This window comes from Anoplopoma fimbria, chromosome 20, assembly GCF_027596085.1.
Source record: "Anoplopoma fimbria isolate UVic2021 breed Golden Eagle Sablefish chromosome 20, Afim_UVic_2022, whole genome shotgun sequence".
Lineage (NCBI taxonomy): Eukaryota > Metazoa > Chordata > Actinopteri > Perciformes > Anoplopomatidae > Anoplopoma > Anoplopoma fimbria.
Genome location: NC_072468.1, coordinates 3,782,726 through 3,808,907, shown reverse-complemented (window position 1 = coordinate 3,808,907; position 26,182 = coordinate 3,782,726). Strand labels below are relative to the sequence as shown.

General features: G+C 38.4%; 1 protein-coding gene across 1 annotated transcript in view; it reads right to left on the bottom strand.

The window, feature by feature from the left end:
• cdkal1 (CDK5 regulatory subunit associated protein 1-like 1) overlaps positions 1-26,182 on the bottom strand; it is a 219,117-nt gene that overhangs the window by 17,454 nt on the left and 175,481 nt on the right. Inside the window, exon 13 of the mRNA XM_054621799.1 lies at positions 3,187-3,270. Coding sequence (XP_054477774.1) covers positions 3,187-3,270 — 84 coding nt within the window. The remainder of the gene's footprint in view (positions 1-3,186; positions 3,271-26,182) is intronic.

Sequence of the window (26,182 nt, the reverse complement as noted above, 5' to 3'; positions counted from 1 at the left end):
TATGTGAGTGATCACTTTAAGGTTTAAATAGTGTTATCCTTTCTGAATAGGCAGACATGAACACAGCTGGGCCTTTATGGTCTGTCACTTCTGTGGCAATTTCTTTAGGAGGCTGTTATAAAATGATTAAAGAAATTTGAAGATGGTGTTTAATAATTGAGCTAAAAATGGTATCATTTATCAAACCAAAGATCAGGCTTAGATGGAAACCTTGGAGCTGCTGAGGATTTATTGTCTTGTCCAAGTTCACTTCAGCAGGGCGGTTGCATGCTGACTCAGATCATTTGGTGGTCTGTCTAGGACTCTGCATGGCTAAGATACTGACTGGGCAGAGAGTAGCTTGTGATCTGGTGGAGGGAGTGTTGCTGCTGTGATGGCAGGAATAATCCTGGCTCAGTGTTAATCTGTCAGTCTTTATCCAGCTGGTGGAATATGATAGGAGATCTGCCCAGACAGACACACAGCCAGCGCCACACCTGACTAATCAACACACCTGCTGCTTGACACTCTGGACACTGTGAGGGTGTGTGTGTCTATGTGTTTGTAGGTAGCCAGCAACGAGGCTGAGAGCAGAGAGTAAAACAGCAGGGCTGTGGGGGAGGAAAGTGAGTGTGTGTGTGTGTAGGTGAGGGTCATTTGAGGCCCATTACAGGATGATTAAATGATGAAAGAGCTTGTCCGATTTCATTGGAAACCCCCCCCCCTCCTACTTCCTCACTGAACCATGGAGACACACACACACACACACACACACACACACACACACACACACACACACACACACACACACACACACACACACACACACACACACACACACACACACACACACACACACACACACACACACAGGTTGGTCGGGTGCCTATTAGACCCGTCAGGATGGATATCCATCTGATGGTGTAAAAGTGAAACTAGGCCATTTGTTCACACTCAGACCTCTCTACCTTGTTCCCCACTTCACTCCACCCACGCACCAACCCCCTCTCCACCTCTTTTGGTCCCTTGTCTCTGCTCCCACTACTGTTTTAATTTATTTCATGATCCTCGACTTCCCTATATTTCTCCCCCTACCACCCAATCCTACTAACTGAACTCTTCAATGTTTTGCTTTTCTCTTTCCCTACTTTAACTATATAATATAATCATTATTATTACTAATATTATTACCATTACATTGCATCTTACACTATGTCTAATACCTAAACCTATACTATACTGTACCATGTCATACTATACCATGTAAATATGTTATATGCTACCACATCATACACTATATTTTTTATTTTGTTATATCAATACAAACAACACTTAAGGCTAAAACCTGATTTTAGTATATATTAATTTGATGTTCACTGTTTACATATATTATACCTGCAGCTATAATCTTATTCCTATTATCTAGTCGAAAATATTGTAATGTTATTTATCATACATTTTACCACTCTATTTATTTGAACTTATTTCTCTATTTGTGTTGCTGTAACACCTGGATATCCCCTCAAGGGTTCAATGAAGGCTTTTCTCTATAATCCTACTTTCCCTTTATTCTTACTTTTCAATTAAATCTTTGGGATGTTGATATCCAGAGTGATAAACAGTGATGATTAACATTTAACTTTCAAGTGTGATCGCATTATAGCGCTGGAAATAATGATATTGAGTTCGGAGAATAATAACAATATATATATATATATACACAAGTGAGGAAAAACTTAAGGACATTATCAGTCAGAGATTATGAGTCAGACCTCTGTAATGTGTATACCACCTCATGTGTATGTGGTGTATATGTCTGTGTGTCCTATGGATGTAGACATACAGTATACATGATATGGGGTTGTATCCCTTGGGGGGACAGATTCAAGAACATATTGGTACATAGTGTTTTCATGTTCTTTTTTCAAGTCAGAGTGTGATTTAGGAGTACATGCCAAATACTTAATGTCCCCCAAAAAATGGGAGAGGGAAAAACATCAAACATGTCAACGTGTTTTCCTCTTGAGGAAAGTCAACTGACACACATGACATACATGCCTGCATATGCAGTAATGCACACATGGATGGAAGAGTCTGCACGTCACAACACACACATGAACCGAGTGACACTTGTAACTTAAGTTTATAGCCTGCAGAAGGAGGTGCAAAGGGGGAGGAGGAGAGGAGGGGAGGAGAGCAAAGTGGAAGGGAGGAAAAATTATTACCATCCCCTGCCCTCCCTGCTAATAAAAAGCATAACTTCAAACATGTTTCTGATGATGGTTAAAGCAGGAGGAAATTGATTTATTTGAAGATGTTTTAAAGTGAATTTTTCACAGGTTGAGAGAGGGTCTTTGAAGCCATGCGGATGTGTGTGTATGTGAACAGCTGTATGTGTGTAGGATGGAATGTGCATGTCTTTAGGGCTGACCTTAATGTTTAAAAAAAAAAAAAAAAAAAAAAAAAAGCAAAAAGTATCGACGCTATCAGCCGCCAAATGCTCTCATGACCACCGCAGGGGGGTGTGTGTGTGTGTGTGTGTGTGTGTGTGTGTGTGTGTGTGTGTGTGTGTGTGTGTGTGTGATGTTATAGCTAACCTACTTTAGTCAATACAAGCTTAAGCTTCTGACACCTACTGTGAGTACGCTGTGACATGCAAAGCAAAGCTTATGACCTGATTTACTAAGTGTGAAAATGAGGCAGGGTTGGATTAGTTTAACATACGGGGAAATTTTCATCAAACACACATTTATTTACTGCTTTCCGCTATATGCGTTCGATGGTGGATAGAGTCTGTCGGCCAACTTAACTATTTTAGGATTCATCACTAAGATGCCAAACATCCAACATCAACAGACATCCAAGTTGATGAATCCTCCTTCAGATGCTGATATCCATACCAGCCAGTGCAACTTAGCCTGATTCTAAATTCGATCCCAAAATGTGGGATTACAATTAATAAAAAGTTTGATATAATTATCTCTTAAGTTAAATACAATACAAGAGTGCATAAAACTGAAACACTACCTGTACAACAGTTTCGTTGTAGGGTAGTCTAAATATATTGAATACATATTTATTATATTGTAACTTACTGGTCAAACATTTTGTTTTTGAATGTGTTATATAACAAGAAAAAATGTGCTGGTGAAAACCATATATGCACTCTGGAGTGTGTGTCCTATTCATTTATAACAATTATCTTACCTGTTCGTAGAACTTGTTGTGAGACACATAGTATTGAGCATCAAATGACTCCTCCGTCACCAACACATGCTGCCTCTCCCCGACCTACACAGAGAGTGAGAGACAGAGAGAAAACACTTCTAAGACAAGAAAATCAAACACATACAAGATTATTGACTAAGGAAACATCAGCCTTTCATGCAGCATTTGTGCAAATGTGTTTTCATCTATAGACGTGGCCATCTGTGTGTGTGTGTGTGTGTGTGTGTGTGTGTGTGTGTGTGTGTGTGTGTGTGTGTGTGTGTGTGTGTGTGTGTGTGTGTGTGTGTGTGTGTGTCTATGTCCTCAGCCATATGCTGACCATAACCAAAGCAAAAAAACAGGATTAATATCCTTGGCAATCATTTAGGACCCTCCTTCTCAGTCTCTTTTTTATTTTGTTTGGTTAGTCTGTCAAAAGTCACTTTTTCTTGCTAATGATGAGCTTGTGAGTCAGGAAGGATGCATATTTACTTAAAAAACAACTGATAAGAGGGACAAGTAATATGTTTTTCTTATTTACTTGAAGGACTTCACATTTTTGCTTCTTCTATAAATTGGCTAGAAAAGTGTAAGAAAGTATGGTTATTTGCTGTAACTGAGCTGACAGAACAATGTTGTTTCATTGTATATTGAAACAAATCAACTAATTAAATCTGCTGACGCATATTGCTGATGTAATTTGACCCTATAAAAACACAAAATGCTGACCTTAGTTTATGTACAATATGAGTATCTACAGCACATTTACAATCAAAGCTTGACTACCTTTGTTGCTGGAATATCTTGTTTGGTTTTAATTCAACAGAATCAAGCCTCTGTCATACAATATGCTTCCATTCATCAAGATCCAAATTCAATCAAAGTTTTGCGCTTTCAGTTTTTTTTTCATGTTTTCTGTTAGTGCAGTTCACCATTTAATTACAATCTCAAGGTTCCCAAGACACTTCAGTTTTAGTGCTTTAGCTGAGAGGATAGATAAACTCAGCTCCTTACAAAAAATGAAAAAAAGGAAAAACCAAGGCCATACTGGATACAATTAAAAGAGAACAGACTATTCAGGACATCAGCAAATCAAATACTACAACATAGCCTCCCAATCAAGAAATTTTGTATGGGACACATTGAAGAATGTTGTTGACTCAAAGACGGGAGATAGAAGAGAATATATTTTTTGTTGAAAGTACTGCAGGCATGAATAAAACCACCTTAGAATTGGCTTAGACAGAAAGGAAAATATATATTTTTTCACACATTCATGGACAAGTATCTTGACAAATATTTGACCGTATCCACATTCATTTCATTATATATTTCTGTGGATGGACAAAGTAAATTATTTGTTGTTAGCATGGTCGAGTGCATCCCAGAAGTGTCCTGATTGACGAACAGTTCATCTTTGGTGTATTTAACACATTCAAATCAGCTGAAAGCAGTGCCTAGGTGATACACATTGCGTTTATTTTGCCATGGCATCCAGGCTTATGATTGATAACATTTCAATAATCTTGTCATGTGAGGAACCACCACAGACAGTTTATCCCAGCCAGCAATTCAGAGCATAAAGCACCTGGGTTTTAAATAGCAGCAACATGTAGTTAAAAATGTTGGGAACAGAGTGTTCTGTAGGCTCAATAGGCAGTATTTGCATTTTAACTGTCAGTGATGAGCCCTGTACAGTAAAACTGTGCTGACTGATCATTTCCTTAGCAATGTGTCAGAGCCTTAGAAGTCATGGCTCTGACACATTGCTCAGGGTGTTTCCATTTTTGCAGACACCCATCTTCTGTGCTCTTTTCTTTCCTCCTTCCCGTCCTTATCATTTTGCTTTCATCCCTCTCTCCTATCTCAGGGCGTTTTCTTTGTTGTTCGTATCTCTCTTCCCTCCACTATAACTCCCTCTCCACCGCTTTCTCCTTTTTTTTTTTTTTTTTTTTTTTTTTACTGATTTTACTGTGTGTGTGCGTGTTTGTTCCAACAGGCAGCACCTGCACAGGCATGCTGGTAGACTTAAAAAGAGACCAAATAAATCACTGTTTCCTGCAAACAGAGCCATTTTCAGAAAAAAGGGGGGGTATCCTTTGAACATTATTATTGGATGGGGAACATTTGATTTGGGCCTTTTGTTTGGATTGGAGACAGATGTCTTTGCTGTGAGGCTAAAATCCAAACATGAATAAAGACACATTTAACAGTATTGTACATATATTTAAAGACAAAGGAAGTTTCTTTTATAGAAACACTTAACATATTAAGGATTAACCTGTTAACGTTTTATCATTCTGTTAACAATCCTTGTTTTCTTTGGAGATTCTCACTCTTAATTCAGTTCTGCAAACGGAGCAGTGCTCCTTTTAACATGTGGGTACAGTACAGGGTGGTCAGCATGAATCATTTTGCTCTCCATCTCACAATAGCTTCTTAAAGTTTTTATTTAGTTTTCAGTTTTACACTGTGCACCAGAAGAGAGACCTGAATGAACTGAAAGCTAGATGTGTATGATGTGGATCTGCATGGATCTGCCTGACTTAATTATACCTAATCCACCCCTAAACAACCAGCGAGGAGCAATGATCTGGGATTAAGGTATATCTTAATATGTTGATTGAACTGTGAAATAAGAGGATGATCATGCATGAACACACCCAAGTATAACCAATGACTCATATGACAGTGAATTAAGTAAATTAAAAGTTCATGAGCTGCACACATTTATGTGCACAACATCATGAGCTATGTTTATGTGTTTTTATGCAGTGTACGTGTTGCTCTTGGCTTGTGTGACGGCTGTTCTTTGCTTGCATATCTGCGTATGAGAGTCTGCATTTAGATTTGTATTTACTCCAGTTATTGAAAAACGTCACAGAATACCAAACAAGCCGTGTATGTGTGTCTTTGCACAGAGAGACGTTTATTTACTTTGTCATCCAGAGAATAACATCCCGTGATATACAGCAGATCTACAGATTTGTGGGATTAGGAGTTTAATTGATCATTAATCCACATCATAACAAGGATAATGAGATAACTGTGGATTTGAATTGTATTCAACATTTTCATCTGCGTAACAAATAAAGGAACAATTCACTTAAACATCATATAAAATTGCTTGCTGCATCCCTGCCTTTTTTTCTTTTTTAACCATGGAACTGGATTAAGTTTCTAACCAGACTACTAAACAGCCAGACCGTTGCATGGGATTAATTATAAGAAGCTAATAGTCAGTGTCAAAGAAAACAAACAACAATTGAAGATCGAAAATAGGGGGATTACACACCTGCCAATCAATAAGGCAATACTGAAAAAGGAAAGAAAGTAAAGGTAGTTTATCAATAATTTATGTTAAATTCATATTCAATTCAGAATGACCTTTACCACGGCTGTGATCCTAATACAAGGGCAGCCAAATTTTAACCCCAGGTGCCAAACATATGTGCTTAAAATGAAGACATAATACATTATCCTAATCTTTTCTGATGTGGTGTATTACACGGTCACTCTCTTCAAAGCTAACACTAAACCATCAATAAAGGATGGTATATTCCGTGTAGTAATATAATATAACTTTTTTTTTTTACATATCCATTTGACTCCAGACAAATTAGACCATGTATCAAGTTATTAATGCAACGTGTCCACATTTGTACAGTGTGAAGCCAATCAAAGCAACAATGAAGGCGCCTAGTCTGAATTGAACTTGGTTCTCAGCGGCTTTAGGTATCCTCAGATCTTGCTATATAGATGTAATCAACACACACACTTAATATTTCTGTAACACAACCACATTAGAACAACAATCATTGGGACAGGTTAATTAGCACCGTTTATATACAAGCAGTATATAAACAATAATAAATGATTCATAAAATCTTATCCAATGAGTGAATCATTGTTGGTAAGATACCGACCTCACATAACTGCACTTTTTGAAGTATTAAGCTTTTCTCCCCAACCAACTTTCAGCTTTTCCATCATTAGTACAGTTTACCACAGTGTTTGACCAATACACAGCAGTGCATAAACCGTACCCCCCACTGTTAAGCAGTGGATTGCAGGCTTATGATACACCAGAGCTAGACTCAGTCATTGTACATTTATGCGTTACTCTCTTACTTACTCTGACTGAATCATTTTTGGGTCTTCATCTATTTATTAAACTCATTATTAAAGCTCATCATTCCTGGCTTTATACATACACTTTCCCTCAACTCTATCATGCAAACATACAAACACACAGAAGGATGGTAGAATATGATGCCTTCTTGCTCACAACTCACATCAAACAATCATCAGCACACACACAAATCAACTGTTACACACAAACCCGCACACGTGCACACACACACACACACACACACACACACACACACACACACACACACACACACACACACACACACACACACACACACACCCTTCTGTAGCCCCTAGTAGAGAGAGATTTTGTTTTGTTGCCTGCTAAACAATCGTTGCAGGGAGTGATTTCACAGGGCCAAAGAGAGATGCTCTGATCTTTTGCAGGTTCTTTTTGAATAAGCTTCTTGAAAGAGGAAGAAAATCCCCCCCTGTTGGTTTGGGCATTTTGTTTTTCCCTCAAAGTCAAGCCCAAAGTAAAAGAGGCTCAAACTTTTTGTTGTTTGCCACAAAGACTGAGGGGGATTAAGGGTGGCTTTGGTTAAACATTTGTGGGGACGAATGTAAAATCAACACAGATCAAAGTTAGACAAATGAATTGTTTGGAACAAGACCTGAACATTAACTCTACACTAACAACACGAGAAAGATGACATAGCAAAGTAAACATATAGAAAAGGACGGACAGATGGATTTGAAGAAGGATAAAAGAAAAAATAAAGTGAAAAAAGAAGAAGCAAATAGAAAAGGATTTACGCCATTAACTCTGTCAATACTAGAGGAGTTTTCTCTGTCAATCACCTCATGTTCACACACACACACACACACACACACACACACACACACACACACACACACACACACACACACACACACACACACACACACACACACACACACACACACACACACACATCTTTTTTAGAATCTGAAGGTACTTTTTCCAGTTTAAAATCTGACTCCTCATCTGTCCGTCCCTGCAATGCACTCACCTGTCTTTTACCTCATGTTCTATCTTTGTTCCCAATACTATTAGGTATCAGGATTAAATTCTACTGTTTTATGTCCAAGTAAATGGGTACTCTGGCTGCACTGAATAAAGGAAAGCGATTTTAACCAGCACCGCAAGGTTCACAATATGATGCGACTGGCTCTGACAAATCTATGATGTCAGATTAGTTATGATGTTTCAGTTATTGGTGAGCACTTGAAAGTTTTCATAAAATACATGATTAAGAAAAAAATCATGTGGTTTAGTTAATTCCAAGCATTGATATGTTGAATACATGGGTAAATTTAAAGTACAAAAAAAAAGGAAATACTGATGTGAATGGCTTTAAGCTTAAATAATGAAATACACTTTGAGAAACAATGACATTTCTGTGGTAACAGAGTGTAAATAGTAAAAAAAAATAAAATGAAGTTCGCAAGTACTTCAGCTTTGCCCATGCCTTGCCACAAGCACTCCTGCCAGTAAGACAAGTGAACTACAGAATGACGTAGTCTTTGAAAGGCACATGGCATCTTTGTCCAAACACCTCAGATAGAAGAGAGAACACATTGTAACATGATTTGTTATGTTAACCCAGCTGGAAATCAATCTACCGACCTAAAACCAAATGCACTTGTATTCATGGATGTATGTACGTACATACTTCTGCAAATGTGAACATACATTAAAGTTTGAAAAAAAACTCTGTCTGTTCAAACTTCAAACCCAATCCATAGCACTTTCCTGTCTCTGTGATTGTACACTCATTTAAGAAAATCTCTTAACCTTGTCTCAAACACAGCACATTGTGCACACGTCCACAGTGTTCTCTAGAGCACTTTCATTCTGTGTAGGTCACTTTACAGAAAAACTCATTCTTGACCTTACTGAGGGCCTTCAATAACAAGTAACACAGTTTACGTTATCGCCAGTGTATTTTTCGTGGCTTTTAAAGTTTGGTGAACAGATTTTACAGGGATTGTACTGTCATGTTTCAACTACCACTCTGGACCATAAGAATTTATTAGCAGCCAAGATGATTATATTATAAAAAAGGAAAAGAGATATCAAATATTTTGTATGACCCTCCACAAGTTCTGCAGTCTTTAAACATACTGTATAGTGCAAAGAATATATATATATATATATATATATATATATATATATATATATATATATATATATATATATATATATATATATATATATATATATGTTTATATAACTATTCAAACACCTTTTTGAGATAATGAGAGCACATTCCATGCAATCAAAGCTTGAGGAAAAACAATTGTCTTCTAATTCAGGCAACTGTAAAGCACTCAGGGAACATAGAGAGGAGCAGTGGAATCACAGCCTCTTTCAAACCACAGACTGGTGGGTAAATAAATGACAAACAGAAAGGAGAAGATGCATGATTGAGTGAAAGCAGATGATATATAGGTACAATGTGTGCCCTGACTTACACAGAGTGCGGCAGGGTTGAAACCATTTTCCATTGGATTTTGGATTATTGTAGTAAATAAGCTCTGTGGCAAACAAATGTTTAGGATACTTACATTGTTCTCAAGATAATCTTGCAATTGTCAGAAGTAAAAAGACAACATTAGGCTATCAATAAAGACACCATGTTTTCATGACTTCACATCACAACACTAAGTTAAAGACAGACTAGTGCCCGGCGTGATGACAACAAATAGTCTAATTTAGCCACTTATCAGCAATTGCCTTTTTCAAGACACATAAAAGCTTCAAAATTCTCGAGTGGGATATTTACATATTTTATGTCGTAGAATAAAACAATAACTACAAACCTTGTTTCAGGCCTCTAACCAAAAGCCCATTCAAAATACCCCTCGTCTTCGGGACTAGGGAACCCAATGTGCTCATGTCCGGGTTTTAGGACTCATTCCTGAAGCTTTTCTATTAAGTCTCGTTCCTGATTTGTCCGTGTGTGTCAGTGTTGGAGTGTGTGTGTGTGTGTGTGTGTGTGTGTGTGTGTGTGTGTGTGTGTGTGTGTGTGTGTGTGTGTGTGTGTGTGTGTGAGATATACAGTGAGAGAGCAAAGCCTCATACAAGCAGACCCAACAAAACAAACTAAATCCCACACGAAGACACACACAGACACTTACAAACAGAGCAACATAAAAGCAGAGACAAAGCCTGAAAACGACAAGATCCCAACACACCATTACACACCATTACACACCATTACACACCATTACACCGAGCATCTCTTATGTTAGTTTAATAACAATTAACCTGATATATACCTCCCTCAATACACACCGGGCTGAAACCTCACTAGGTCTGTGTTTGTGTGTCTTGAGGCTATACACCAGACATCTAATGCTTTCCTGGCTCGTGTTGCCACCCCTCCCCCCGCCCCTCCCTCCCTCTCTCTCTGAACAGGGCTGGTGAAATATGAGAGGCTTTTGCCAGGACCGAACGCTGTGCACCTGCATCAAATCTACAACCCCCCCTCCAGGCCTTCTTCAGCCTTCCCAAAGTTCACTAGACTATGCTACACATACCAATATCCACCAAAGCTAGCTAACGGGAGATTGTACTTAAAAAAAACCTAACAAAGCACTGTTTTTGGAATTTATGAATGCTGAGCTAACAAAACGTACTCGGTCAAACAGGGACTTGACAAGAAGTTTTATTGAGTGGAAGATAGAATGATAAACTTGCAAAGGTTAGCAAAGGACCCAGCAACAGCAATGGGAAACAAGGGATATTTCAACTTTTGTTTGCACAAGGATTTTTCAATGTTGGTGCAGGTTTGGTCTTCAGTGGCAGCTCTGATAACATATTTTAAATCATTCTCATGGTACTTCTAAATATGTTGACACAAACCTCAAACTTCATCCAAAAAGACAATACAATGCATTTTTTCCCCAGTGTGCTATCAATCCATTACACGTGTTCTTATATGTCAGGTTTTCAATCCCTTTACTGTTAATTGAATATGGATGTTAAATTAAGAAGTAGGGAAGTCAGCACTACGCTCATACTGGATTTCATCTACATATGCAATTTCCATCAGTCAATGTCCATATACTGCAAACACTGTATAAAGATGGATACATTACATTTCAGCTAATAGTTAAAATATGTCCCTTCAAAAATATATGATTGTTGCAACAAAAGGACTAAGATTAACAAAAGGAATAAAGAGAAAATAGAGAGAAAAAGGGAACAATAAGAGTTAAACAGAGGAGTACAGAGTCGTGAGTTGTTACCTTAAGCTGATTTCTATTTTTACAACCTGAAGATCATTATACTAATGCTGCTCCTTGACAGTACAGCGTCTATGTACACAAAACATACTCTATGCTGGCACAGTAACGCTACATCACACACAGACTTGATTGCCTCATCAATTTCAGCTATCCAACAGAAAAGGAAGTCTATTCTGCCACCAGTGACAGATCTAGTTTGTCAAAGGAGATAGATAGATGTCTCTTGCATACACACACAGGCCTGTGACAGTAGCCTGCAGGCTTTTTAGTGTCTCAGATGCTGGAATGAATCACATCAGAATAGAGACATGGCAGAAAACACCAAATGAAAGCCACTGAAATAACTGTTTCTTCAATACGTGACATGCACACACACATAAACACAATCTCACAAACACAAAACACACATAATGCAAATGCATGCCTTAAAGTAAAAATTAGAAAGTGCTTTGAACTGGACAAAATGTTTACTCAATATAGTTGATACACAGAAACTTAATACAATGTAATCCTAGACACCTGCCTGGCCAAAAAAGAGAGAAACAATAAAAAAGGTTCATGTTTGTATGTCGCCTTTCATTAGAGGAGATATAGCAGATCTCACCTCCAGACAGACCATGAAACTAATGCCCTTTGGCCTACAACACGTTTTCTTTGGTTAACAGTTCTATACTGTTAAGCATTTTTCCTCTGGTTAACATTGTTAGTGTATCTCACGTAACCACAGTGATTGGAAATCGTAAAAACATTCCATACTCCTTTATTTATTCATCCATTGAGGTGCCTGTTTGGCAGAGTATGTGTGTGTGTCTGATGTGGGTGTGGGGATCAAGCCCTTGGCATTACAGCGTCTGTGTCTGAAATTGTGTGTGTGTTAGCAACTGCAGCATCAATCAGAGCTCAGCTGTAATTGTCAGACTGATTGTCCGCTATGTCCCTGTGGGCCTGGAGGCCTTGGTGTGTGTAATTCATGTGTGTATGTGTGTGTGTGTAAGACAGAGAAAGAGAGCGTAAGAAAATGCATGTGTAATGCACATATCTATACATCCACATTAATCTATAATTGCAGATGAAACTAATGCCTTGGCAAAAGCAGTATGATTATGATTATCACTGGAGGCCACACCTGAAGACACAACAAATCATACATGCATAGGGAGGCATATCTAGCGAATGTTCTGATTGCTGTTCAAGGCTAGCCCTCCAGTCGTCCTATAAGAATGACAGAAATGTATGTATGTGTTTTGATAAGGGAGAAAAAAAGATGAGCTGCAAGGCCATCCTATGGCTCTGTGGGATAAGGCGAGGATCATGTACTCCTAATGCTTGATTGGGTTAAAAGCCGGCTCATGACCTTTGATGCATGTACTATCTTGGCCTCCTTGCTCTCTTTTTCTGGCTTTTAGCAATTGTGCAAATCCAAATAAAATGGTGATAAAAGCGATTGCAATTTTAGTTGGAAAACGGATAAGATGTAGAGAATTGTGTATGCTGCCGAGAGGAGAAAAGAGGGGGGGAAAGGCAGCAAACTGTCGATGTAACAAACTGCAACTGCCTTTCTAAATGTATAAGGTGGTAGATTTTCAAACAAATGTAAATGGGGAAGTAGTTGCAAATATAAAGGTGCCCTCATTCAAATACAAAAATCCCTCTACAAAAGTGATCAGTTGTTGGTGTCAAACTCTGCTTCTGTAGTTTTGTAGCCAATGCCGACAGACAGTGAGAATACATGTAGCAGTGTGATGTTAAGGTAGCATGGCAAACACTAGTGTGGATAGTGTGGTCGGATAGTGGATGGACACACAACCAATGCAACAACGAGGTGGTTCTGATATTTTTCCTTCCCATTTATATTGAGGGTAAACTACACTAGTTTTTAGCAAGGTGTCCCTAATAAACTGCTAACTAAATGTCCATGTCTAGCATGTAAACTGCTGTTCAAGTTTACATAGGGTTCATAGTATCCTGTCATTTTTGACTTGTAACCTTTCAAATATTCTTAAGGCTCTTAAGGGTGACAGAGCTTGAGTGTTTTCCTGAGGGGGAACCGGAGGGTCCGTGACGAATGTGCGCAGTGCAGAGCGGAGGCTGTGAATCAGCAAGCGGGGCACATTTAAATGCAATAAAAACACGTGCGACCAGCGTGTCTATGTAAACAAACAACGGAGAGGGTCGGATAACGACACACAGAGGGAGAGCGACTGCATTCTCTGCTCAGGTAGACATTATATATACACTATATCTTTACATAGATAATACTTGTTGCCTGCTAGATTAATGCTTTGGATTTTGAATTTAGCACAAGTATATGGTTTTCTTAACAGGTTTGCTTTTACTTGTTACATTTTCGTTTTTCACATCACTGTAGCATTCTTTTCAACTGAACAAGCAATGAAACGAGTTCAGTCCATGTCAACCAATGTCAAGGAAGGCCTTAATAACTATCATTGTGAACCACATGCGGCCATCTTTTATCTTTTCTTGTGCATACAGAACACTGACAGGGGGTTGAAGTATTCTGCGATGTAGAGTGGTGGCTCTTGGGCACTCAACATTTTGATTCTCCCCTCATGGACTAACGATTCTGTGTCAGGGTGTATTTGTGTGCGCGTGCATGGCTCAGTGTGCTTGTGTCCTCTTCATACGTTCCACTGATGGTACGTTTTGAAGTGGTGCATTGATGGACTGTCAAGTACTCTGCTGTTTTTTCTCTCTGACTAACTCAGGTACCCAAGGACAAGAAAACAACAGATGAACCAAGGACATATAGAAAGGAAAAAAAACAAGAGGCACAATTTGATTTTCTTTATGCTTTTGATTTCTTCCTGCAGTGTCATTATAATCTGTCTTTTTTCTCTTTGTACTCTTGCTCTATTAGCCAGTAACCACAGGTGTGACTGGGAGTTCTGTTGAACGGAAGGGGGCAGAGATGAGAAATGGGTTGTGATTTGCATTAAAACACACAAAACAGCAATAAAGTAACCAGAAACATACAAGCCCTTTCAACCAGGATCATCATTTGTAATATTGTGGCGATAGGATCATTGTGAGTTGCTTATAAGACATCCGAAAACTTATCTTTAATGTTCTATTAATTTGCTCTAAAGTGTCCTTGTTGCACACTTAATGACATTTCTTTCTTATTGTCTAAATTTGAACATGCTTTTTACAAAAACCCTTTATGACAGTGAACATTGGTAGCCACTACTGTCTTGGTATCAAGCACTTGAAAAACAAGAATGCTAAGTGTAATAAGGTCAGGTTCAGACTTTATGAAGTAACAAAAAGTATGTGCAAAAGCTAAATATAAGGAGTGACAGACAGGATAAAAAGTAAATATGCTGTGTTTACTCCTGGGGAAAATAAGAAATATAGTTGGAAAGGTAGTAAGAATTCAGACTAGCCATCAGGGGACGTATCCACTCTGTGGTTGTTCCCGCTAGATGGTACAAAAAGACGAGGCAGAATGAGAAATTGCTGACAGGAAATCTTGATGCAAGGAAAGGGATACTGTTGAAATGTTAAATTCCTATAGGGAGAAGTGAGTCGAAAGGAAAGTAGTAGAGTTAACTCTGCAAAGCCTTGGGCCATTACTGGTATAGACACAGTGCAGCATGGAGAGAACATTGGGTCGGAAAGCGCTGACAGTAGAGATCACATGTGTATACATATATACGAAAGGTCACACAGCAAGGGAAGCATGAAATCCACAGAATATAGTTCCCTATGGGGAGACTGCAAGCTTTAGGTGACAAAAAATAATGTATACTGAGCAGCAAGTCACCCGAAAGGCATTTGGACCAATCTTGCAAGTTCAGCAGGAAAAACAATGTAAAGTGGTCAAACGCAAAAAAACGTTGTTAATAAAATTGAAGTTAACGTTCTCACTCAGCCCTTAACATGCTCTTCCTTAGTCAAAAGGAAGCTACAGTATGCAGACTTTTATTTGTAAGTTCAGCAAGAAAAGACAGTGACATCCACAGATTGTATGTCAGTGTCATATACCAGACGAACAGAAGCTAATTTATTAATTTGAATGTCTCAACCACCCCCAGTGATCCCTCTGAGATAACCACATGATAAGCATATCTTTATCACATTAGAGCTGCTTTAATTTCCTCTCTAACATTTTTTTCTTTACTATTTTCTAGGTTTTGTCTCCTTTCTTTTGTTCTGCCCATCTCTCTGTGTTGTAGATTTCCCAACTCTCACAAAAATTTGCCATCCCTGTCAAAAGGTCTGTGCCATTTAAAATTACACGCGTGCCCGAGAGCCTTTGTTGCAGAGTGGTGACAGTGCATGCTATGTAACCGCAACGTCCCGGGTTCGATTAGAGCTTTTGGAATTTGTAGCATGACATATAGTTCTCTCTCCCACCATTTTCAGTCTCTGTTTTTAAAACGAACAAATTAAGACAAAAATGGCAAAAAACAATCTTTAAAATATATTTATATAGACTCATCCCAAAAATATGTTTTCATTCTGAGTTTGCCAGTCAGGATGCTACCTTCACATCGCATCATAATTAACTCAAAAATACTATAGACCCCAAACTACTTACAAGCTTTGATCCACATTTTGTAATTGTATATTGTATTATTAATCCTAGTGTTCCTTAAGAGCTTGTTTTTTTTTTACTAGTGAATCAAAGCCATCAAAGTATACAGGTGGCACCAGACTTTATGCTGAAGCAGTTTCATGTGGAGGTTAAAAGCCAATGCGTCTTTACTAAAACTTAACATGCTCTCACAGCAACATAAATTAATTATAGGTTGAATAAGCTCTTTAAGTAAAATAGTATACATTTTGTGGAGGTCGCAATATAAATACAGCATGTCACTAATGTGTTTATGTGAGACTATGAGTGGACAGAAAAAAAGCATAGATGAATTTAGTATGTCTGTTTGTTGGCCCCAGGGTCTGAAAGATTTGACAAACCAACACTGATGTGTGTGTGTTCTTATTAGCCAATGTATGCACACATTGTGAGTATAGCATGAAGTGAAGGCTGTAGTATGAATCTATTTATGTGTCAGAGAGACAGAGAATGTGAAAGAATGGCAGGGAAACATGTAGGCTATGCACATAATAACTGATGGGCAATAAATGTGCAGATCGGAAACTGTCACCACAAAAAGTGGAAAAGGGTTTCCCATCAAATCATATGAGGAATAATCTGTTGTCATGATTACGTAATTGGCTAAAAGATCCCTCTTTATCTTGGTTGAGGGGAGATTAATGTTACATGGCTGTTTGGTTTCCACAGGCTCAATGAGCCTGACACAAACATATACATTACATACTGATGTAAGCGTGCTTACTGGCCGATGCAGACTATAGCATGATATGCAGGCTTTTGTATGGATGTATGCATGTGTCAAAGATACAGAGAATGGGTTTGGACAGTTGGTGAGGATACAGACACATATGAGGTCTTCCATATAGAAGAAAGACAGAGAGATGCTATAGGGACCAAAAAGAGCTGAGGTTCCCACACATGGATGGTTGGCAGATCTAACTTAACCAACTTCAGTTTTGTACATTCACAGACCTGACACTTTCTATAATGTCATTTAGCAGTTGGCCTGACTGTTTCACTTATATTTAGCATACATAGATTGAAAAGATTTGAGAAGGTCTGCATTATTTGAGTTTCTACCGTGTATTCTGCAGATATAATACATTCAAAAGTAAAAGGGAAATATTAGGCAGAAAGTTAAGAGGAGTACAATTCCAAGGAAATATTAGTGACAATGTCCTTAACTCTGTCCAATTCAAGCAAACATCAATAATCAAGGTATTACCATATATCACTCTGGCTTGGGTCTAATTCATCCAAGGCAAACTCTCAATCTTGATCAATCATAAGAGTGATACTGGAACACCCAGTCCTGTGATAGACAATCATCAAGCAGAAAGAAATCAACAGATTATCTCACTGAATCCTTGTTTCATACTTTCCATTCAGTTTTTCAATACATAGATGAAATTGATGAGAATTATTTAAAATATCTAAAAAATTCCACCAAGACAAAATCTAAACATCGAAGTCAAAATCCTCGTCATTAGTATCAGTCAGATTGTCTTCGGCAAGATGAGGCTTGAATGAGCAAATGGCTCACAAAGGGGCCGATATTAGCACTTCAATGGTGTTGATTGATTTATGGTGGTGGAAGGGTGGGGTGGGGGATCAGTCTGAATTGACTCGGAGAGCATGCACATGCACACACACACACACACACACACACTCAGATATAATGAACATTAATCAAAGGGAGCAGGTAGTAATCAGACCGAGCTTTAAGAGGCTAGCCTGCTAGTGCACAGCTGTGCCATTCAAACCAACAGTCATCAGAAGCAGACAGATAGACAAAAAGCTCGATCCCTCAGCATTCACTCAAGACCTGTAAATCACATACGTAGCTTAAACCTAGGATACACTCAAAATAACAATCTTGTTTACTGTTTCTATCAAACCAATTCAAAAATGCATGCTTAGTATGTTGCAGTAAGTGTCTGATGGTTATATTGAAAGTGTTATTGTCAGCTTAGTGTCTTTATGGTCATTGAGATGTGTGCCATGCTGCCGTATGTATTGATACTATATACAAATAGCAATATCCTACGGTAATTAAGACCACGCTAGAGGTACAAAAATGTGAAGAAAGCAGTCAATGAATGAGTGTGAATTTCCAGAACAGGCACATAATATACCAAATGCAAATCAAAGTGCAAGTGGTGTGTGTAGATGAGGCAGGGGGAATGTTTGCAGGCCGAGCCAGCTCTCATTGTGAGCTGATGGCCCAAATGCAAATAAGGCGATCTAAATGGCTTTAACATCATTTGAATATGCATTATACCAGCCTATGTGTTCGTGTGTACACAATTCTGAATGTGACTCTGCATGTGTTCAGAAATGCATGTTTGTCGCCTGTATGACTACATGTGCATTGCTTCCGCTGCTGACTTTGCCCCCCCATGAACATTTACGTGCATTTTTGAGGGACAGATTTTGCATTAAGTAAGATCTGATCAGCTGTTTAAACAAACAGGGGTACAGGGACCATTGTGCCAGGCAGTATACATGTGTTGTCCCACATCTACTATTTAAATACTGTGACTGAGCTTTTGAAATGGCAGGTAAAGGAGGAGCGCTTCGTATAGCAGAGTGTGTGTTTTCCAATGTGAGCGTGTGCATGTATGCAAATGTATTTGTGTGCAGCACAGAAAAGTGATTAGTTCAGTGTGTGTCTCTTGTTACTGTGTGTTTGTGTTGCAGCAGATGCCAGGCCCTTGGGTGGCATATGGCTGAGTGGCAAGGCTCTCAGATGGCCGGTGTGTGTGTGTGTTAGTGTATTTCTATGTGTGTGACAAGACACACGGCTGGGGCTTGAGTAAGTTTTGAGCATTCATCCAAAATGACGTAACGATATGGACTGTCTATATTCATCACCTCTGACAAACACACATGCAAGCACCTCTATATTTGGCGCAGACGGCCCTGCTAATTTGTACAGAGAGCAGACGCTTGGAGCTAATGTACTCATTGACACAAACCCATATAAAACACACACACACACACACACACACACACACACACACATACACACACACAGAAACCACACAAAGATTTGAGAAGACAAAGTAATGCACTTACAAATAAAAACATACACAAGTAAGCTAAGTTTAGTGTTTATGCAAGTAGCAATTGCATTTTGTTACTGAGAGTGGCAGTTTTTCCAATATTCTATGATAACTCAATAAGCAAAGTCATTTTAGCCACTACCTTTTGCACATAGTTGAAAGTCAGGCTGCATACTGTTTGGTTGAATTGCACACAGGGAAAAGAGTTGGCTTTGGATGGAGGGTCAAATTAGAGTTGCACAAATCTGCATTGAGATAGCTGAAGTTGCATGGAAAGTGCGAATAAAACTTAGATTAATTTCAGTCATCACATTTGTAATATATTATCAGATGTTTTGAACAGCAATGGATGTGTGCTAAAAATATTTGTGTTATCATCTTTCATTTTATCCCTTATGCTGCCAACTTATGTCAGTACTTGCACAACAGCTACACCAAACTTCATCCAATTGGGAACAAATTCTTGATTACGGTAATTTTGTCTTAGACTCATTACTGCAATAATACAATAACATAACACAGTAACATATATATATATGTATATATATATATATATACACACACACACACACACACACACACACACACACACACACACACACACACACACACACACACACACACACACACACACACACACACACACACACACACACACACATATATTAGTTGCAATCTTATTGTTTCCCAGAGTGAAAAATCTCACTGCATACTTGAGATGTTTTTTAGACTTTTCTTACTTTAGTAAAAGACCCATGCAATCTCTATGAGTTCAAAGCTACTCTTTAAAAGGTGCAAATGCTGTAAGTAACAGTAAAACACTGTGCTAAGCAGAGAGCATAATTCAATATGACGACTTAACATGGACTGTAGACTGGATCAAGGTAGGATCAACAGCTAATGTGTTGGTCCAGTCCAGTTCAGGGAAACACTCTGCAAAAGGAGAGATCATGTGACATTTTAAATTATGTATTTATCGCTCAATACTGCTCTCAAAAGGCTGTCAGTTGATGCTGTGACTGTGAATATTGTTATTGATTGGACTACAGCTGCATTTGTGGTTAAATCTAGATGCTATGGATTTATAGCTACGGTAGATGTATTGTGATTACTCCGCCAAGTTCTAGCAGCAATGATACAAACTTGCACCTTAGCCAGCCACAGCTGAGGATGCAGTCAATTGGCTGTGGTCACAATCACAATCAGAAGCTGTCTACTATTTATATATCGTAATTCATCTCAGCCTATTTCTCCATGGATCAGAGCGGATGCAAAACATATTTTGAGATACATACTTATTAGACAGAGACACAGGACATTACAATATTGTAAGGAATGCCTGTTGGGCAAGCATGACATGCAGAGAAAGTGTATGCATGTAAAGAGACTTATAATCCAATTTTTCTACAATAAATATATGGAAACCTGTGTGCATGACTGTCTTTCACTGCATCCGGTGCATTTTAAACCAATGTCAATGCCCTTTTAATGCCTTGAGAGGCTGTTGTGACCTTGTTTGTCAGAGCAAATCCATGTTTGCCTCTACTTACAATAGTAAATAGGCACTGGATAAAAAAAAACAACATATCAACTGGCATATTGGCCTGTGGTGAACTTGATACATAAACAAGCATACTGTATGTACCCAATAAAAGCCTATGGCAGTTTTGCCAACTCCATATACTAGCCTGCTAATGGGCACACGCTGTCATGCTCTAATGTCAACAGCCATTTACCCATAAACAGGTCAAAGCAAATGAAAATGATTCCATACTACATTAGATTAATAAACTAGCCTACGTCCTCCATAAGTCCTCCACACAGTTCTCAATGCAATCCATACTTGCCAGCAAAGGTTATTCACTCATATATGGTACATTAGATACATAAACAACTTGTGTCCTCAATAAAGGCCAGAGGCATTCCATTCTGCAAAATGTTATTTACTCATGAAATAAGCTATCATATCTCATAATTTTCTAGCAAGCTAGTGCAGCCACTGAATGACTTTTGACTTTTTCGAAGGCCTGAAACCAAATAATAAAAATCATGTGAACAAGCATGCACATAACACACTACGTGCTCTGTTTGAGCCTGAAGCACAGTTGCATGAGGCCTATCAGGTACAACTTTAGTGTAGGCAGTGTTCTGGGCCAAAGGGGGAAAAAGTACAGTTTTATTATTACAAACTACTTGCAAAGTTGGAGATGTTCCAAGAATGCTAGAAACTGTTATAACAGTGAAAACAACATTACAATGCAAGCAAAGACACATTTTCAAAGACATTTTCTAATTTCAATAAAGCAGTGGGTTACAAAGAGTAAATTAGAAAACACCAACACCAACGCAATTTCACGAAAGGAATGCGTATATTAATGCACAGCCAGGTATATCACTATAAATGGTACATAAAGCATTCGTTTTTTACAAGGAGACCAGTTGTGTATATCGTTAGCAGCAGTATAAATACAAAAGGGGGCCAACAGTGCAACAGCAGTTCAGCAACAATGCATTAGGATTTCAAGTATGGCTACCTCTTTATATACATGAAAGAAATGAGCCACACATCCTCTACAAAAGCCTTAAGCATTAGTTGTCAATGCAAACTAAGGTTATTCACATTTTATATATGCTACATTGGGTACACAAACAGGAAGAGCCTAAAAGCATAGTTATAAACTCCACAAATAACAAAGTTAATTTACATTATCAACATAAGCCAAATACAACTGACACTTTAGCCCACAGTTAGTAACCAACAGTGCCCTTAATACTTCAATGAATTATCATACAGCTGGTGCCAGATGTGTAGAAGGTAACCCACTTATCAGAGGACACATAGTTATCCTATAGTCTTTACTGTTTTTGCCGATGGGGAATTAAATGCACTGGTGGTGTCTAAGCTCAACATTAGCTTGAGGTCTTGTTGTCACTACATGTGTTGTCCTGATGAAAAAACACTCTCCGAACAATGTGATTACAATGTGGCCTCGCAGCGACTTGTACACATATTGCCTCAGAGTACAGCAGTCAAAAATGTACTAAATACTCACACACATGCGCGTGGAAAGGCATGGCTTTGTGTCATAGGCACATCAACCACACGCACAGTGACACAGACACCGCATAGACACAAACACACAGCCCAAAACATAGAGGGATTGAAAAGACGCAGATTCAAGTACACACACATAAACAGATGCACAAACATCTCCAGATATGCACACACAAAGAGCTGTAGGGATACTTTGACTTAATTTGTTTATGCTGGGGTTCCTGGAAAAAACTGTGCTCAAGGCAGCACATCCCTTCTGCATGAGAGGAGATGGCTAAAACTGGTCTACCTCGCTTTATTTTTTGTCTCTTCTCTCTTTTGTTTCAATCTTTTGCCATTCTCCATCTATGACAGACGTTCACACAGACCTGCTTCTGACATGAACTGTATAGCCTGTTTATCTTTCTCTCTCTTTTATTTGGCATCTTTTATATTATTGGGCCCTCTTGTCAAATGAGTCATTAAATCTCTGAGGAAATGAAAGGTCTATAAGAGAGACAGGGAGGACAAACACACACAGTCACGTCTTGAGCTATGTAAAAATAAAAGCAAATTACATATGGGAATTAAGGCCAAATGCCATGGGAATCACCAGCATGAACAGTTTCAGCAATGTAACAGCTACAAGACATACAGGTAGGCTCAAAAACAGGTCATTGGAGCATTACAATGAGCCACCATGACCCATGGGATTGTGGGTTTGAGAAAACCTGTAAAAGCAAGACATTATTTAATATGCTATGAATGCACATAATGCACTGTATTGTGTGTGTGTTCTTATAAACACTGTAATCGTACTTGAGTCTTCTATATGTAAAGCTTTCATCTAAATCAATGTGTTTTCTTTCTTTTTACAGTTGTCGCAGTTATGCTTGTCTCATTTTTCAATGGATGCTGTTTAAAAGAGGGAAAAGTCATGTTCTTCCTCTAATCTCTAAACTCTACTTAATAAATATATGCATAGCATGTATATTTGCAGATATGGAGAGCAACACTTAAGCTTTTTAAAATCTGGTTTGATGCTTTGCAAACTGTCTGTATCAAAGACCAACCCATCAATCAAACAAAAAGCTACCTTCCCAGCCAAATCAGCCTATATATCCATTACAAAGTTGACTATTATAACAAACTATTAACAAATGTTGTTTTATTTTTTCATCTACTTTGTTTCCTTCTGTTACTCCTGTCCAAATTTATATATATATTTATTCCAGTTTGTATTTAACATGCAAAGCACACTGTGAATTTACATTTAGTTCTTTACACATTATGGAAATATCCTAACATTCAAACCATCACTTGGAAAGACTTCAAATAAGATTGTTAGTTCAAGAGAAGAAACACACACACACACACACACACACACACACATGCACACACGCAGGTGGCCATTAAGCATTTGATCCTCCCTGCTTTCTTTCAACAGAAACATCATGTCATCAAGTTGTCTGACAAGCCCTCAGGGCACTGCTTCTTCCTTTCAAAGCTGGCCTTATTTTAACAATGACAGAAATACATGTGATAGACAGAGATACAGTAGATGGAAAAGAGACCTCAAGAGAGAGGGAGAGAGAAAGTCCAGGTCATTTTAATCTAAAATGGGTGTGTGGGTTGGCTACGACTCTGATAGTTTATTTATGCAAATTATGTAAATTATAATGATAATTAGGTAAAGAGTGTAACCAAATGGAGGAAAATGTTGAGTTAAGAAACAACTGTCCTGATGACTGACCAGGGAATGATTCCACTCACACAGAGGAAATGACCATTGCTTCTCCCCTATTAAATGATCACTGGAGTTTTAGGAAGTTTAGTCAATAATCAAAATGCTGATTATTTACTCATTACTCATTTTACAATTAATGAGCAGGAATGCCCACCATCAGTAGTTAAGCCACAGAGATTCACAGTATGGCTTAACTGAGAGCAGTTATTTCCAGCCCTCGAGCGGCTCTGTCTGTAATACAAATTACAGTTTGGACTACAGTATCGATTTAGTAGTGAAAAAATATGAATTTGAGGGTTGAAGGATAGAATAATTTTGCTGATAGAGAACACAGGCAAGCCGAACACACTCGTGCCGCACAGATAAACAGTAGAACAGTTAAATCACAAGATCAGAGAGCAAAGAGATCAAGCAAGAAAGAGCAAACGTATTAAACCCCTTTAATTACCTTACTCTGGTCATAATAGCACTATTAGTGTGCACCCAACAAATGAAGCAAACGTTTGAGCCTCACCTGTGCTCATTCACCTTTTTAAAAGAACAAGCTGCTGTAGTCAAAAGAAAGAAAATCCCTGGTGCTTTTTTTGCTGTTTAATGGGCTTAAAGTCCATTTTTTCACTGGCAAGACTTCAAACAACTATAACTCGCTTCAACAAGTCTGGGCTCTCTCATGTGTTCAACACTCAGAGAGATGAGCAGCAGTGAAGGCTAAAGAAAGAAAGGAAGAAAGATGAGACAGCAAGAAGTAGACTGGGAAAGATGGGCGACAAAAGTAGAGAGAGCAGGACTAGATTGTCAATCAATTTAGACAGCAGATTAAGACTTTTTATCCAATCACCAAAAATGTACAGGATTTGAAGGTACAAAGAGAAAAAATGAAAAGTATGATGACTGTAGAGACAGTGCTTAAGAATAAATATCCAGCTGCTCTCATTGGATTACTGCAAACTTTGACTGCTCTTTAGACTGACATTCACATCTGTTTTCCACTACATATATCCTGTGTGGCTTTTCAACACAGCATGTGTTATTGCAACATGCCGTCTATAAATCGGCACCACAAGCGGACACCTTGGTCAAAGCTTGTGATACAAAATATACAGTTATACAGGGATACAATTCTATACTACAACTGTGTTGTAAATATTTACCAATTAAAAAGGATATCACCAAGGCGTAACTGATTAAACCATCATCATATACCTAATCAATCGTTCTTGCAAAGTAGCAATAGACTGTTATTTACCATAGGCTGAACAAAAATATATAAACGTAGTCTCTGTCACGTCACCCATTGGTTTCTGAGGAGCCGTAGTGAAGCTAAAGGGGGTTGGCTCCTGCCATCGCCATTTTGGCAGTGACGACACAGCTAATGCTAAAACTAAGGACGACTAACTCCGGACTGACAGGCAGACAGCTAGCGGCTAGCGAAGGCACCCACCTCTCACTCAATCCCTAAATTATGCTAAACTTTAAGATATATGCATGAAATTCTCAGCAGTTTGACCTACAGTTATATTCCATGATGTATAATAATATATTTGTATCATCCTAAGTAAGAAGGGTGAATTGATTTTAGGTGAGTTTCCTTAAGAGATGTGATAATGCCAAGTTTATTAACTGAAAATTAGTGATACAAAAAAAAAGTCAGCATATAAGTAAGAAAACATACTTAAGTTATATGTAAGGCCTTTCACAGGTTCTATGATGAGATGTGTCTTACAGCAATCCCAATAAGACTTAGCTTGCTACTCATTTAATCAAAACGTCCCGATGAACAAAAGTTCCAGGTGACTTTTTCCACATTCTATTTCATTGTTTTCCAATGGCTGGTTTGCCACAGCTTTTCCATCCCTGCCTCACCTAACGACGCCTGTTAATTATAGCTATTTATTAGCCTCAAACAGCCAATTAACAGGCCTTCAGCACACCAACAAAAACACTAATCTATGTGCAACACATTGAGAGATGACTCCACCAAAGATTAGAACAAAAAATGAAAACCATGGCCACCAATGTGACTAGGTGTCAAAGTTAAAAAGGGGCTTTGTTTTCATTCTCTAATTTGAATCCATAAATATTCAGCTCTTTGTTTTGAGGTGCTTGTTTAGGTTATTTTGTCTCACTTTCTCTCCTTCAATGTGTGAAGGTTTTTTTCCCCTTTATCTTTCAGTTATTCTCCC